General features: G+C 49.3%; 1 protein-coding gene across 1 annotated transcript in view; it reads left to right on the forward strand.

Annotated features, from left to right (window-relative positions):
* The first annotated feature begins 5,780 nt into the window (after positions 1 to 5,780).
* Positions 5,781 to 16,712, forward strand: part of znf326 (zinc finger protein 326) — a 43,905-nt gene continuing 32,973 nt past the window's right edge. The window contains 4 exon segments of the mRNA XM_069942381.1: positions 5,781 to 5,857; positions 6,013 to 6,077; positions 11,213 to 11,343; positions 11,345 to 11,378. Coding sequence (XP_069798482.1) covers positions 5,781 to 5,857; positions 6,013 to 6,077; positions 11,213 to 11,343; positions 11,345 to 11,378 — 307 coding nt within the window.

Below are 16,712 nucleotides of genomic sequence, written 5' to 3' on the forward strand. Positions count from 1 at the left end.
GGTTCAGGAGCCTAATAGGCATTGGGTAAACACTATTCTTGAACGTCGAGGTTCCAGCCTTCTACCAGAGATAACAGTGACTAGAGGTTGTGAACAGGGTAATGAGAATCTTTTCTGATGTTGGCTGCCTTCTTGAGGTAGTACTTCATATAGATGTCTTCAGTGGATGGGAGGTTATAGCCCATGATAGACTTGGTAATTTGGCTACTTTCTGCAACCTTCTGTGTTCCTGGGTGCTTGAATGACCAGGCTGTGATGCAATTGGTCAGTGTACCTATAGAAGTTTGATACGAGAATTTGATGACATGCCAAATCTCATTTGACTTTTTAATGTATAGGCTTTCTTCAAAGTTGCCTTGCTGAACTAGCTCCAGGAGAGGTCCTCCAGTATGTAGATTCTTGGAACTTCAAGGCTCTAATCCTCTTTACCAACGTCAATAAAGACAGGTTGTAGTCCCTAGGCCTCCCCTCCTAAAATCCCCAGTCAGCTCAGCAATATTGTGTTGAGAGTGAGATTGTTGCTCTAGCATCACCCAACCAGATTTTTACTCTTCATCCTTTGTTCTAATTCATCATTTCCTGCTATCTGGCCAACAACGGTGGTCTGTCATGAGGCAATTTATTGCATTGGAGCCGAACTTAGCTACCCATCAGTCATGAGTGTATAAGTAATAGACTGTTAAGGGCCTATCTCATTGGCCTGGAGACTAAGTGGCAACTTGGTGGCGACTCAAGTCTCTGCGACGTCTCCTGGAGGCTAGCCAGGTCTCCGGGAAGTCGCAGGAAATTCAAACATGTTTGATTATTTTGGAGTCTTTTTCCAGTCTCCAGCAGGCCTCAGAGACTAATTTTGTCCTCGACTGGGGAGATGTCTCTGCGACCTGCTAGAGATCAAGGAGACTGAGGAGACGATGCGACGACGTCTCCACGACACTGCTTGACTTAGAGACCACGTGACTGAGCTCATGCTGGCATCATCGAGATGCCTTCACTCCTGGTCCAAGTCACAGGTACATCCCGGTCAAGGTCTTCACCATCTGGTACTTGTTCCTGCTGCCGCTGCTGCTCCTTGTACTGCCTTGGAAGAGGCCCCACCATCTTGTCTTGCCAGGGGACAGCTCCAATTCCAGAGTAGTACTGTCCTTCCACCATGCCACCCAAGGGCAGTGGGGGCCGGAAGGGCAAGACGAAGGAGGATGAAGCAGATGTAGCAGCTTCAGCGCAGTTTGTGGGTGCTGAGGCAGCAGTTGATGCTAGAGAAGATAGTTCCAGCGGCAATCCAACTAGAAAGCAATATGATTGGAAAGAGGGGCATCAAGAGGCAATGGCTGACTTCTGGGAGATCATCTGGAATTTTACGATAAATCGCATGCAAGATACAAAGATAACCAATACAAGAAAGCAGCGGTTGAAACTTCCTTGTTCGAGGAGATCAAGAAGCCCCTCCCTACATGTGAGTGTATATTTAAATTGCATTTAATTTATATTTAATTGCATTAAAATAAATACATGCAGAAATATGTAAAAATGTAGCTAAAGTAGTAGTGATTAATATAATTGTTGCAATACTGTTATTTTTTCAGATGCACAGTTCCTAGCGTACCTACAGAATATGAGGACAAGGTTCAACTGATACACAACTAAGAAGTCAGGGCAGCCTGCACATACCATCTTTGCCAAGGAAGCCTTCATCATAGAGAGGTACAAACTTCTGTGGAAGCACATTGAGGGGTATAAGCATCTCGCACATGAGACTCATTCAGTAAGTATAGACATGAATTGTACTTTTTTCTTATACCACATACAGTCCTGTGTCATGTTTTGCAGTCGATCATTATTCATAATTACATTTTCCTATTTTCTTCTACAGTTTGGCAGAGGCCACCACTCCAGAGAAGAGGATGATGACGCCATCAGTGTCTGGTCAAATGTGGAATCTTCTTTGCCGCCCGGACCAAGACAAGCTCCAGTTCGGTTACTGCAACTTGCACCAAAGGAAGGAGGCAGAAGAAGATGCGGAAGGAAAGCAGTGATGTCTCCGAGGCAGAGGTAACACCCAGGCTAAGTCTTTTGTCATCTTGTGTGAATTTGACGTTCAGATTGCTTTTTTTGGAAATGCCATGTTTATATATGATTTGCATTGTCATCCTGTTGCGATCTGATCCTTTTTTTTGTATTCTGTTCCATGAGTTTAATCTAGCATGTTGAACTGTACTGATGTCTTTGTCCACCTTTTTAAAATCTTCGTTCTCCATTTCCTTATACTTGGCCTGTGTGTTGCAGCTTTTGGACCGGGTACAGAATCTTTTGGGGAACATCAACCAGCCTCTGTCAAACCACCAGAAGCATGAAATAGTCATGTTCAGATCGCTTTTTTGAAAATGTCATATTTCTAGAGGATGTGTATTTCTTTTGCAGGCCCATGGTGGTAGTCAAGGGAACCAGATCGTGCAGAGCAGGATGAACCAGTCTATGGGAAGGTCCAATCAAGTGCAGCCAGTGGGAAGGTCCAACCAAATGCAGCCAGTGGGAAGGTCCAATCAAGTGCAGCCAGTGGGAAGGTCCAATCAAGTGCAGCCAGTGGGAAGGTCCAACCAAATGCAGGCAGGGGAAGGTCCAACCAAATGCAGGCAGTGGGAAGGTCCAACCAAATGCAGGCAGAGGGAAGGTCCAATCAAGTGCAACCAGTGGGAAGGTCCAACCAAATGCATGCAGTGGTAAGGTCCAACCAAATGCAGCCAGTGGGAAGGTCCAACCAAATGCATGCAGTGGGAAGGTCCAACCAGATGCAGCCAGTGGGAAGGTCCAATCAAGTGCAGCCAGTGGGAAGGTCCAATCAAATGGAGGCAGTGGGAAGGTCCAATCAAGTGCAGGTAGTGGGAAGGTCCAACCAAATGCAGGCAGTGGGAAGGTCCAACCAAATGCAGGTAGTGGGAAGTTGCAACCAAATGCAGACAGTGGGAAGGTCCAATCAAATGCAGGCAGTGGGAAGGTCCAATCAAATGCAGGCAGTGGGAAGGTCCAATCAAGTGCAGGCAGTGGGAAGGTCCAACCAAATGCAGGCAGTGGGAAGGTCCAATCAAGTGCAGGCAGTAGGAAGGTCCAACCAAATGCAGCCAGTGGGAAGTTGCAACCAAGTGCAGGCAGTGGGAAGGTCCAACCAAGTGCAGGCAGTGGGAAGGTCCAATCAAGTGCAGGCAGTGGGAAGGTCCAACCAAATGCAGGCAGTGGGAAGGTCCAATCAAGTGCAGCCAGTGGGAAGGTTCAATCAAGTGCAGGAATTGGGAAGGCCCAACCAAATGCAGGCAGTGGGAAGGTCCAATCAAATGCAGCCAGTGGGAAGGTCCAACCAAATGCAGCCAGTGGGAAGGTCCAACCAAATGCAGGCAGTGGGAAGGTCCAATCAAATGCAGGCAGTGGTAAGGTCCAACCAAATGCAGCCAGTGGGAAGGTCCAACCAAATGCAGGCAGTGGGAAGGTTCAACCAAATGCAGGCAACAAGCCAGGCGATGCACCAGATGCAATATGGGAGACAAGTAAACCAACAGGTAGGGAGGGGAGCATATTATTTCAGTGATCCTAAAGTCACTACCATACATATGAGTTGATATTTCAACTGCATTGAGTGATAGTGATGGATATGTTTGACATTCTTCTTGTAATACTGTTATTGTTTTAGATCCACTTTTCTTCTTTTTTCTTCCTCCTGCCATCCTCTTAACTTTCTAAAATTGTGTTCCTTTTCCTACAGACCATGTTTCACCAGTCCAATGGACAGAACATTGCATCGTCTGGTGGCAGCACTGCAGGGACAGGCTCAGGAACGGTGATGTTCCCCCCCCCCTCCCCCCCCGACATATGGCTCACCAGTATTGACAGTAAGGGTTCATTCCAAGTTTCTGACACCACCTCCAGGTCCACCCTCACCACACACCGCCCCCCCTTAGAACTTAATCTCCAGCATCGTTCCCACAAATAAGACATTCCAATGACACAGAGGCTGAATAAATCGTAATGTGTGTTAGTACTAGGTAGAGAGAAGTCTGTATTTCCTTGCATGGAAGTTTGCACCATGTTCTATGCATTGGAGAGAGTATCACTATCATTTTGCCTTGTGCACTGATGTACCAAGTTTCTTGTGCTTTTATTGTCACATGAACAATGTATTTGATATTTGCTGTACAAAATTGTGTAGTTTTTATTATTTTTCACAATAATAAAACTACAAATTTTGACTTTGAAATAAGTTGTTTCATGCTACTTTTAATTTAACAACGAAATACAACAATATTAAAGAATACATTTATTATTTGCAATCCCTCCAGGTAAGGATCCTGCTCCAACAGCATAAAAGCCTCATTGCAGATATCCATCGTGAGAGTTCTTGACTGTCTGATGTCTGAAAAGCGAATGATAGATCTAGTTGTAGATCTAGGTGTATATAGACAGGGAGAAGTCACGGCAACATCTCCGCAACTTGGCAGAGACTCATGGCGACCTATCGGCACCGTCGCGGCGACGTTGTGGAGACGTTGCCACGACTGCCAGAGACATCGCAGCAACTGCTGGAGATGTCGCGGAGACGTCACCACAACTGAGAAACATTACATAGAAACATAGAAAATAGGTGTAGGAGTAGGCCATTCGGCCCTTCACGCCTACACCGCCATTCATTTTGATCATGGCTGATCATCCACTCAGTACTCTGTTCCAGCTCTCTCTCCATACTCTCTGATTCCCCCTAGTCACAAGTACTAAATCTAACTCTCTCTTAAATACAGCTATGGAACCAGCCTCAATCACTTTCTGTGGCAGAGAATTCCATAAATTCACCACCCTCTGAGTGAAAAAATTCTTCCTCATCTCAGTCCTAAAGGACTTCCCCTTTATCCTTAAACAGTGACCCCTGGTTCTAGACTTGCTCAACATTGGGAACAATCTTCCTGCATCAAGCCTGTCAAATCCCTTAAGAATTTTGAACGTTTCTATTAAATCTTCTCTTAATCGTCTAAACTCCAGCGAGTACAAGCCCAGTCGTTCTAGCCTTTCTTCATATGCAAGTCCCGCCATCCCTGGTATCAATCTGGTCAACCTTTCCTGCACTCTCTCCATGGCAATGATGTCCTTCCTCAGATAAGGAGACCAAAACTGAACACAATACTCCAGGTGAGGTCTCACCAAGGCCCTATACAACTGCATCAATACATCCCTGCTCCTGAACTCGAATCCTCTTGATATGAACGCCAACATACCATTCGCCTTTTTTACTGCTTGCTGCACCTGCCTGCCCACTTTTAATGACTGATGCACAGCGACACCCAGGTCTCTTTGCATCTCCGCTTTTCCTAATTGGATACCATTAAGATAGTACTCAGCCCTCCCATTCTTTCCTCCAAAGTGGATAACCACACATTTATCTACATTATATTGCATCTGCCATGCATTTGCCCACTCACCCAACCTGTCCAAGTCACCCTGCACACTCTTAACAGCCTCTACACAGCTTACAATGCCACCCAGCTTCGTGTCGTCTGCAAACTTGGAAATGCTGTTCTCTATTTCCTCATCTAAATCGTTAATATATATCGTAAATAACTGGGGTCCCAGCACTGAGCCTTGTGGTACCCCAGTAGTAACTGACTGCCATTCCAAAAAGTACCCGTTTATTCCTACTCTTTGCTTCCTATCTGTCAACCAATTCTCTATCCACCTCAATACCATATCCCCTATACTGTGTGCCTTAAGTTTGTATAGTATAGACTGCTGGAGACGTCGCGGCGATGTCCCAGCAACTTCTGGGCGAATTGGTTGTCACCTTGTCTGGAGACGTCTCAGACGTCGTCCTGGCGTTGCCTTGGTGAGAGTGCAAGCCATTTTTTGGTCTCCCGAGTCGCAGCGACGTCTCCGCCAATGAGATACCAGTATTAAGCACACAACCTTGAGCTGCTCCTGTGCTGATGGGTAATAAGGAGAGTGTAATGTTGACAAACCACAGCGATTGCTTACTTTCAGTGTATTGACATATAGTGAAATGCTTTGCGCTGCACTCTATTCAGGCAAAGCAATTTATACAGCAGGTAGTACAATAATAAAACAATAGTGTAGAGTATTATATTCTTTCTTTGGCTTGGCTTCGCGGACGAAGATTTATGGAGGGGGTAAAAAGTCCACGTCAGCTGCAGGCTCGTTTGTGGCTGACCAGTCCGATGCGGGACAGGCAGACACGATTGCAGCGGTTGCAAGGGAAAATTGGTTGGTTGGGGTTGGGTGTTGGGTTTTTCCTCCTTTGCCTTTTGTCAGTGAGGTGGGCTCTGCGGTCTTCTTCAAAGGAGGCTGCTGCCCGCCAAACTGTGAGGCGCCAAGATGCACGGTTTGAGGCGTTATCAGCCCACTGGCGGTGGTCAATGTGGCAGGCACCAAGAGATTTCTTTAGGCAGTCCTTGTACCTTTTCTTTGGTGCACCTCTGTCACGGTGGCCAGTGGAGAGCTCGCCATATAATACGATCTTGGGAAGGCGATGGTCCTCCATTCTGGAGACGTGACCCATCCAGCGCAGCTGGATCTTCAGCAGCGTGGACTCGATGCTGTCGACCTCTGCCATCTCGAGTACCTCGACGTTAGGGGTGTGAGCGCTCCAATGGATGTTGAGGATGGAGCGGAGACAACGCTGGTGGAAGCGTTCTAGGAGCCGTAGGTGGTGCCGGTAGAGGACCCATGATTCGGAGCCGAACAGGAGTGTGGGTATGACAACGGCTCTGTATACGCTTATCTTTGTGAGGTTTTTCAGTTGGTTGTTTTTCCAGACTCTTTTGTGTAGTCTTCCAAAGGCGCTATTTGCCTTGGCGAGTCTGTTGTCTATCTCATTGTCGATCCTTGCATCTGATGAAATGGTGCAGCCGAGATAGGTAAACTGGTTGACCGTTTTGAGTTTTGTGTGCCCGATGGAGATGTGGGGGGGCTGGTAGTCATGGTGGGGAGCTGGCTGATGGAGGACCTCAGTTTTCTTCAGGCTGACTTCCAGGCCAAACATTTTGGCAGTTTCCGCAAAGCAGGACGTCAAGCGCTGAAGAGCTGGCTCTGAATGGGCAACTAAAGCGGCATCATCTGCAAAGAGTAGTTCACGGACAAGTTTCTCTTGTGTCTTGGTGTGAGCTTGCAGGCGCCTCAGATTGAAGAGACTGCCATCCGTGCGGTACCGGATGTAAACAGCGTCTTCATTGTTGGGGTCTTTCATGGCTTGGTTCAGCATCATGCTGAAGAAGATTGAAAAGAGGGTTGGTGCGAGAACACAGCCTTGCTTCACGCCATTGTTAATGGAGAAGGGTTCAGAGAGCTCATTGCTGTATCTGACCCGACCTTGTTGGTTTTCGTGCAGTTGGATAATCATGTTGAGGAACTTTGGGGGACATCCGATGCGCTCTAGTATTTGCCAAAGCCCTTTCCTGCTCACGGTGTCGAAGGCTTTGGTGAGGTCAACAAAGGTGATGTGAAAACACACAAAAATGGTGGAGGAACTCAGTCAGTTTTGTAGCATCCAAAGGTAGTAAATATATATTACCAATATTTTGGACTTGAGCACTTCTTCAAGGAATAAGCAAAGAAAAGTAAGTCACAAGAAAAAAGAGACTAAACGCTGGCCAAGGAAGATCAGACCAACAAAAGATATTAAATAGATGCGATTATTTTACATGAGGGCGGGGGGAGAGGGGGGATTATTTTACATGGGCGGGGGGAGAGGGGGGGATTATTTTACATGGGCTGGGGGAGAGGGGGGGATTATTTTACACGAGCGCAGAGGGAGGGGGGATTATTTTACATGGGTGTGGAGGGAGAGGAGGGATTATTTTACACGAGCGCGGAGGGAGAGGAGGGATTATTTTACATGAGGGCGGAGGGAGAGAAGGGATTATTTAAAATGGCGTGGAGGGAGAGGGGGATTATTTTACATGGGCGTGGAGGGAGAGGGGGGATTATTTTACACGGGAGCGGAGGGAGGGTGGAATTATTTTACATGGGTGCGGAGGGAGAGGAGGGATTATTTTACACGAGCGCGGAAGGAGGGGGGACTTATTTGAAACGGGCGCGGAGGGGAAGGAGGGATTATTTTACACGAGCGCAGAGGGAGGGGGGGATTATTTTACATGGGTGCGGAGGGAGAGGAGGGATTATTTTACATGAGCGCGAAGGGAGGGGGGAATTATTTTACATGGGTGAGGAGGGGGAGGAGGGATTATTTTACACGAGCGCGGAGGGAGGGGGGAATTATTTTACACGGGCGCGGAGGGGGAGGAGGGATTATTTTACACGAGCGCAGAGGGAGGGGGTATTATTTTACATGGGTGCGGAGGGAGATGAGGGATTATTTTACATGGGCGCGGAGGGTGGAATTATTTTAAATGGATGCGGAGGGAGAGGAGGGGTTATTTTACACGAGCGCAGAGGGAGAGAGGGATTATTTTACATGGGCGCGTAGGGAGAGGGGGATTATTTTACATGAGGGCGGGAGGGGGAGGAGGGATTATTTTACACGAGCGTGGAGGGAAAGGAGGGATTATTTTACACGGGCGCGGAGGGAGAGGAGGGATTATTTTACACGGGTGCGGAGGGAGGGTGGAATTATTTTTACATGGGTGCGGAGGGAGAGGAGGGATTATTTTACACGGGTGCGGAGGGAGGGTGGAATTATTTTACATGGGTGCGGAGGGAGAGGAGGGATTATTTTACACGGGTGTGGAGGGAGGGTGGAATTATTTTACATGGGTGCGGAAGAGGAGGGATTATTTTACACGAGCGCGGAGGGAGGGGGAATTATTTTACACGGGCACGGAGGGGAGGAGGGATTATTTTACACGAGCGTGGAGGGAGAGGAGGGATTATTTTACATGGGCGCGGAGGGAGAGGAGGGATTATTTTACATGGGCGCGGAGGGAGAGGAGGGATTATTTTACACAGGTGCGGAGGGAGAGGGCGGGATTATTTTACACGGGAGCGGAGGGAGAGGAGGGACTATTTTACACGAGCGCGGAGGGAGAGGGGATTATTTTACACGAGCGCGGAGGGAGAGGAGGGATTATTTTACACGAGCGCGGATGGAGTGGAGGGACTATTTTACACGAGCGCGGAGGAGAAGGGGGATTATTTTACACGGGCGCGGATGGAGTGGAGGGACTATTTTACACAAGCGTGGAGGGAGAGGTGGGATTATTTTACACGAGCGTGGAAGGAGAGGAGGGATTATTTTACACGAGCGCGGAGGGAGAGGAGGGACTATTTTACACGAGCGCGGAGGGAGAGGAGGGGATTATTTTACACGAGCGCGGAGGGAGAGGAGGGGACTATTTTACACGAGCGCGGAGGGAGAGGAGGGACTATTTTACACGAGCGCGGAGGGGTAGGAGGGACTATTTTACACGAGCGCGGAGGGAGAAGGGGGATTATTTACACCGGGCGCGGATGGAGTGGAGGGACTATTTTACACAAGCGTGGAGGGAGAGGTGGGATTATTTTACACGAGCGTGGAAGGAGAGGAGGGATTATTTTACACGAGCGCGGAGGGAGAGGAGGGACTATTTTACACGAGCGCGGAGGGAGAGGAGGGATTATTTTACACGAGCGCGGAGGGAGAGGAGGGACTATTTTACACGAGCGCGGAGGGAGAGGAGGGACTATTTTACACGAGCGCGGAGGGGTAGGAGGGATAATTTTACACGAGCGCGGAGGGAGAGGGGGATTATTTTACATGGGCGCGGAGGGAGAGGAGGGATTATTTTACACGAGCGCGGAGGGAGAGGAGGGGACTATTTTACACGAGCGCGGAGGGGTAGGAGGGATTATTTTACACGAGTGCGGAGGGAGAGGAGGGACTATTTTACACGAGCGCGGAGGGAGAGGAGTGACTATTTTTACACGAGCGCGGAGGGAGAGGGGGGATTATTTACATGGGCGCGGAGGGAGAGGCGGGATTATTTTACACGAGCGCGGAGGGAGAGGAGGGATTATTTTACACGAGCGCGGAGGGAGAGGAGGGACTATTTTACACGAGCGCGGAGGGGTAGGATGGATTATTTTACACGGGCGCGGAGGGAGAGGAAGGGACTATTTTACACGCGCGCGGAGGGGTAGGAGGGACTATTTTACACGAGCGCGGAGGGAGAGGAGGGACTATTTTACACGAGCGCGGAGGGAGAGGAGGGACTATTTTACACGAGCGCGGAGGGAGAGGTGGGATTATTTTACATGGGCGCGGAGGGAGAGGAGGGATTATTTTACACGAGCGCGGAGGGAGAGGAGGGATTATTTTACACCGAGCGCGGAGGGAGAGGAGGGACTATTTTACACGAGCGCGGAGGGGTGGAGGGATTATTTTACAACGAGTGGCGGAGGGAGAGGAGGGACTATTTTACACGAGCGCGAGGGAGAGGAGGGACTATTTTACACGAGCGCGGAGGGAGAGGAGGGATTATTTTACACGAGCACGGAGGGAGAGGAGGGATTATTTTACACGAGCGCGGAGGGAGAGGAGGGACTATTTTACACGAGCGCGGAGGGGTAGGAGGGATTATTTTACACGGGCGCGGAGGGAGAGGAGGGACTATTTTACACGAGCGCGGAGGGGTAGGAGGGATTATTTTACACGAGCGCGGAGGGAGAGGAGGGACTATTTTACACACGAGCGCGGAGGGAGAGGAGGGACTATTTTACACGAGCGCGGAGGGAGAGGTGGGATTATTTTACATGGGCGCGGAGGGAGAGGGGGATATTTCACACGAGCGCGGAGGGAGAGGAGGGACTATTTTACACGAGCGCGGAGGGAGAGGAGGGACTATTTTACACGAGCGCGGAGGGAGAGGTGGATTATTTTACATGGGCGCGGAGGGAGAGGAGGGATTATTTTACACGAGCGCGGAGGAGAGGAGGGACTATTTTACCACGAGCGCGGAGGGAGAGGAGGGACTATTTTACACGAGCGCGGAGGGAGAGGTGGGATTACTTTACATGGGCGCGGAGGGAGAGGAGGGATTATTTTACACGAGCGCGGAGGGAGAGGAGGGACTATTTTACACGAGCGCGGAGGGAGAGGAGGGACTATTTTACACGAGCGCGGAGGGAGAGGAGGGACTATTTTACACGAGCGCGGAGGGAGAGGAGGGACTATTTTTACACGGGCGCGGAGGGGAGGAGGGATTAGGCGGACGGACCGCGGAAGGATAAGGAAGACGCACCGCGAGGGAGGCGCCATTCACCGAGGACGAAGACCGGAACCGGAGCTATGGACGCCTGAGGGGAAGCAACCGGAGCGGCTGGGGCATGAGCGATAGCGACGGGCTGCGGGGCTCGAGCCGGGGGCTGGGGCTCCTCCGACTCGGACGGGTTGCGAGGTAGAATTTGCGCGCGCGCGCAGGACGCCGCCTCCATTTTCTGTCCCGACCCCCCCCCCCCGCCGCCGCCGCCGCCCGTCGCGGAGCCGAGGCCTCCTCGAGGTAGTGGCCGAGAGCCTCGGGTCGCTGTGGGGACGACGGCCCGGGACGAGGCCGGCCCCCCCACCTTGCCTGCCCTGTCCGCCGCCCGCGGGCCGTGTTCCTGCTGCAAAATGGCCGCCGTCCGCTTGCGGCCTCCTTCCTGTCCGTGTTGTCGCCCTCCCTCATTCATCGCTGACTCGGAGCGGGGGAAATGACCTCGGATCGTCCTTGCTCACTATTCGGGTGTGGATCGAATTTTAAATGTTAACTTCCTCTCTTTTGTTCCCAAATGGGAGCTGTCGCTCATTTCCTCACAGGACCAAACGAGGCCATCACCGGGATTGTGCGTTGGGGGGGGGGGGGGGGGGTGGGGATTGTCTCTCGCCCATCAATGTGGGTTCTCCATCAATCATCCCCCCACCCCACCCGGGACCGGGAATAGTTGACCTCGTCGTGGCCCAGAGCTGGGATGTGGACCCCGTAGGGAAATAAATGGCTGTTAAGACGGGCGTCCTGGTGCCAATTTTGTTCATTGTCATGAAGCTTAGATTGAATGTTTTCAAATGAACACAGAAAGATATAGGTAGTAACCCAATCTCCCTCCCCCCTCGCCACCTTCCTCCCCCTTCCCCCTCCCTGCCCCCCTCCTCCCCCTCCCCCCTCCCCTCCTCCCTGCCCCCCCTCCTCCCCCCTCCCCCTCCCTGCCCCCCCTCCTCCCCCTCCCCCTCCCTGCCCCCCTCCTCCCCCTCCCCCTCCCTGCCCCCCTCCTCCCCCTCCCTGCCCCCCTCCTCCCCCTCCCTGCCCCCCTCCTCCCCTCCCTGCCCCCCCTCCTCCCCCTCCCTGCCCCCCTCCTCCCCCTCCCTGCCCCCCTCCTCCCCCCTCCCTGCCCCCCTCCTCCCCCTCCCTGCCCCCCTCCTCCCCCTCCCTGCCCCCCTCCTCCCCCTCCCTGCCCCCCCCTCCTCCCCCTCCCTGCCCCCCTCCTCCCCCTCCCTGCCCCCCTCCCTCCCCCTCCCCTGCCCCCTCCTCCCCCTCCCTGCCCCCCTCCTCCCCTCCCTGCCCCCCTCCTCCCCCTCCCTGCCCCCCTCCTCCCCCTCCCTGCCCCCCTCCTCCCCCTCCCCTGCCCCCCTCCTCCCCCTCCCTGCCCCCCTCCTCCCCCTCCCTGCCCCCCTCCTCCCCCCTCCCTGCCCCCCTCCTCCCCCCTCCCTGCCCCCCCCTCCTCCCCCTCCCTGCCCCCCTCCTCCCCCTCCCTGCCCCCCTCCTCCCCCTCCCCCTCCCCCTTCCCCTCCCCCTCCCCCTCCCCGCCCCCGCCCTGCCCCCCTGTATGAGCTTCATAATTTTACCAAAAATATATTTATCCATCAAATTATACATTCTTTTCTGAATGAACGTAGATTTCTTGTTGCCTCCAAACTCAGAAAAGATAAATATTGATAAGAACTTGTTGTTCCTTGAATATACAATTAAAATATTTGTTATGATTAGGGTAATTAGCAGTTTTGATCAGGATTGTAATTTGTTTGTGTTTACTACATTACTGAAGGGATTGTCAGTTTGTAGATGTTAAGTAGAATTATCCACCAACTTTAATGAATTCATTTTGCCTCAATGAAACTGTATGGTTTTGAACATAGTCTTCATTATGCTAAACCATCCTCTAAAAATTTGGTTACTGTATTTCTTTAATTTATCAGTTGACACCCTGCTTCCAAGCTAGTCTCAAATTCATTTACTGCAGGACTTCCATAACTTTTTAGCTCATGGATCCCTTTTGGGAGTACTTGGAAATTGTGAAACCCCCAATTTTCAATGACAGTTTAAAAGACCTGGTATATACACAAGCATAATAAGAAAGTAAATAAATTTGCTATTCTCCATGTTGACATCATTTGTTGCCTCTAATTTACATTTAATGGGATGAATTAAATGGTTCCTTTTCCTCACATCTTCTTTATGCTTATTCTTCTGGGACCCCTTTATTCCAGCTGAAGTGAATCCAAGTTCCTTTCGAACACTTTGATTTTTCCTGAAACTGGCATAATCAAAGAATCTTCATGGAAAAAAAACTGTGACATCTCAGTACTTTCTTAGATGAATTATCCTGTCTCCTAGTTTCTTTTTAAATCCAATGATCCATGGTTCTTAATATTGCACACATGGACTATCTTTAAAATATGGGCATATTTGCGCCAAAATAAAGCATTCTCTTTGATTGAAAATGATGAGTGGGCATGACATTTGCATTGCTGATGTCAGGCCAAATTATTTCATTTTGTTTTCTTAGGATGGTGTTATAAAGTGAACGTTCATGTGGGTCCCACAGGTTAAGAACCAGATCGGGGTACAAAGCACAAGTTTATTCTCTAGAGATGCAGAGGAAACAATAGAATCTGAACACTAAATTAACTTAAACATACAGTTGCAAGGGGATGAATATGCATTGTGGTTAATGAGGGAAAACTGACAAAGCTTAGGAATGGCACAAGCCTACATCCAGTAAACAATCAGATTAAGGTAACCCTACATGGCCCTACACCTGTACGGACATGTCTCTATCTGGCCTCTGGACTCACCCCAACCCAATACTGAAGCTTATACTCTGGGGCCATGAGGAGTTGAGAGAGAGCAAAGGAAAGCATAGTCCTTTATAATCCTGCAGTAAGTATTGGGAGGCCAATCACTCGGAGGCAGGCCGGGACCCGTTGGCTGCTGAGACCAATGGCTTGAAGCCAAGTGCAGGGGCTCGGCAGGGGTAAGTTCAGGTGATTCACTTCGGCCATTGGGTGCAAATTAATACTGATTGAATTTAAATGTTAAATTCTTCCATTTGCAAACAAATTCCAAGTCTTAATACTGGAAGATAACTTTTGGAAGCAAAAGGGCAGAAATGCTATGATGTTGCTCTGTGATTTGTTTGAGCTCTGGCTTCTTGTGCATCTCCCTTGTTTTGACTCAACAACATCTGCCATTTTGATCTATAAACCCTTTCCAAAAGTTTTCTTGTGCACCTTTTTTTGGCTGTTCTTCCTCATTGGCAAGCATTGTGTCCTCTGGCTGTGTCACATTTTCTAGTTTTACTTTGTGCAGCTCTTTTTTTCTTCCAAAAGATTTTATAGTAAAACCCCAGCACCCATATGAATTAGTAGATGCCAGATGAGTGTATTTTCCAGTTGCTTGAGATTGCATGTGGTGTGACTGGCAAACTAATGGCGAGGGTGCTAATTTTAAACTTCTGTAATCTTTCCCTCTTTATTTTCCTTTTTTTTTTTTGCTGGTTGCTTGAATTTTGGATTTTCTTTACAGTATTTAGAAAGAAAACTGATTAGTGTAGAATGTTACAACCTACAAAGTTATCATTATAGAAGGCTGAAAAATCCAATTCTGGTGGGGTATTTTTTGTGTTAAAGCTGTTATTGCCAAAAATTTGCAATGGCAAAACTTAAATTAATGCTATCTTCAGAACTTTCCAAGATGGAGCTAACAATGTGAGGTGAAGACTTTTGCTTTTCCAATGTCTACTGCCATTTTGAAGGAATTCTTGGTGCTTAGCAAAGATGGTGTCATAATTTTTCCAGAACAATCACATTGAAGAATTTTTGCAGCCAAGAATCCACAAGATGGTTTCTAATTCACCTTTTAAGCTTTATTCAGAGTACGAAAGGTTGGAATATTTGCATGATTAAAATCCCCTGTTTTCTTCAATTGGTTGTAGTACATTAGTTTTGAGGGACATCTTACTAAGCATTTATTTATGGCCTAGAGCCCCAGTAAAACCTCACTTGGACCTTGGGTTCCAGGACTGTTTGGTATGAGTTCATATTAAATCGTGATATTTTTCCCAGGATTCCATTGGAAAAGACTAACTTGCACAGGGAGGGGAAGTATTCTGTATTGCTGGTAACAAATTTAAAGCACATATGAAAATCTTGTTTGATTTTGGTTTCAAGTGTTGATGAAATCCCAATACTTGAATTGATCTCTGAAAATGCAGGCCGCTATGATTTTACTTTTAAGATTCTGCATTCTTGATCTGAATGCAAAATGTGCATTTATAATAACACTTGGGCTCCATCTAGTGATCATCATGAGTGATGATCAGAAAAAAAATTATCCTTTCTTTTGTGGGGCCAAGTATCACTTTGTGATCACTCTCAAGTTTTTTTAAGTAGTGGTCCTAAAGAACAATCTAATCCTAATACAGACTAATGACAAGCAAAATTACATAATTTCATTGAGCCTATACTAATGACTTAAATGACAGCATACTGCAGTTGCTAGATTTCTAATCACGAACAAAGAAAACTTTGGAAATTAATCAATGAAGCAACATGCTTGGTAAAAGAGTATCATATTAATAGTCAATATGTAAGTTGATGATTCTTAATATTTCATAATCTGCGGAGGAAGGAGAAAAACAAGTTAGTTTGGCCCGCGATATAATTATATTTGGCCCGCAAGATCATTTAAAAAATGTATTAGAGGTGGCCTGCTGGCTGCCGCGCCAGTATAGCGCATGCACAGCTAATACTGTAAATCCCAGAATGCATTGGCGTCAGCCGCTAATCGCCCCCACCTCCTCTGTTTACGTTGCAGGGTCTCACCATGGACTCTGGTTTTGGGGCCTGGCCGGTGTCAGGGGAAGCCAAGGCCGCTTCCCAGCACCCGGAACCAGAGGCCTCGGGCCTGACCTCGCCAGGACCGTTGCCCACTCCCCCTCCCTGCCGCAGGCCGACCCGCGACTCACGGTGACGGGGGCGCTGATCTGCCAAGATGCCTCCCTGCAGCGAGAGCCGATGCCCCCGCACTGCCGTGTCCCGCCCCCCCCTCCCCACCGCAGCGCGGCCTGGCCGGTGTCAGGGGAAGCCAAGGCCGCTTCCCAGCACGCGGAACCGGAGGCCTCGGGCCTGACCTCGCCAGGACCGTTGCCCACTCCCCCTCCCTGCCGCAGGCCGACCCGCGACTCACGGTGACGGGGCCGCTGATCCGCCGAGATGCTGCCCTGCAGCGAGAGCCGATGTCCAACCCGATCGCCCGCAAACCCCCGCCCTCCCGCACGCAGGCCTGAGTAAGTATTATGAACTTTAATCTCAGGATAAAACAATCTTCCAATAGTTTCATGTCACAGTGATAAATATATTCCTGGTTAAAAATGGTCCTGCACCTGGATACAAGCTCATTAGGCATAAAACTTGAAAAGTGTGTAAATCAAAGGATATCTGTACCAATGGAAAAAGGGCATGGCAAATAACCCTGCTA

Source organism: Narcine bancroftii, chromosome 5 (assembly GCF_036971445.1).
Source record: "Narcine bancroftii isolate sNarBan1 chromosome 5, sNarBan1.hap1, whole genome shotgun sequence".
NCBI classification, from domain to species: Eukaryota; Metazoa; Chordata; class Chondrichthyes; order Torpediniformes; family Narcinidae; genus Narcine; species Narcine bancroftii.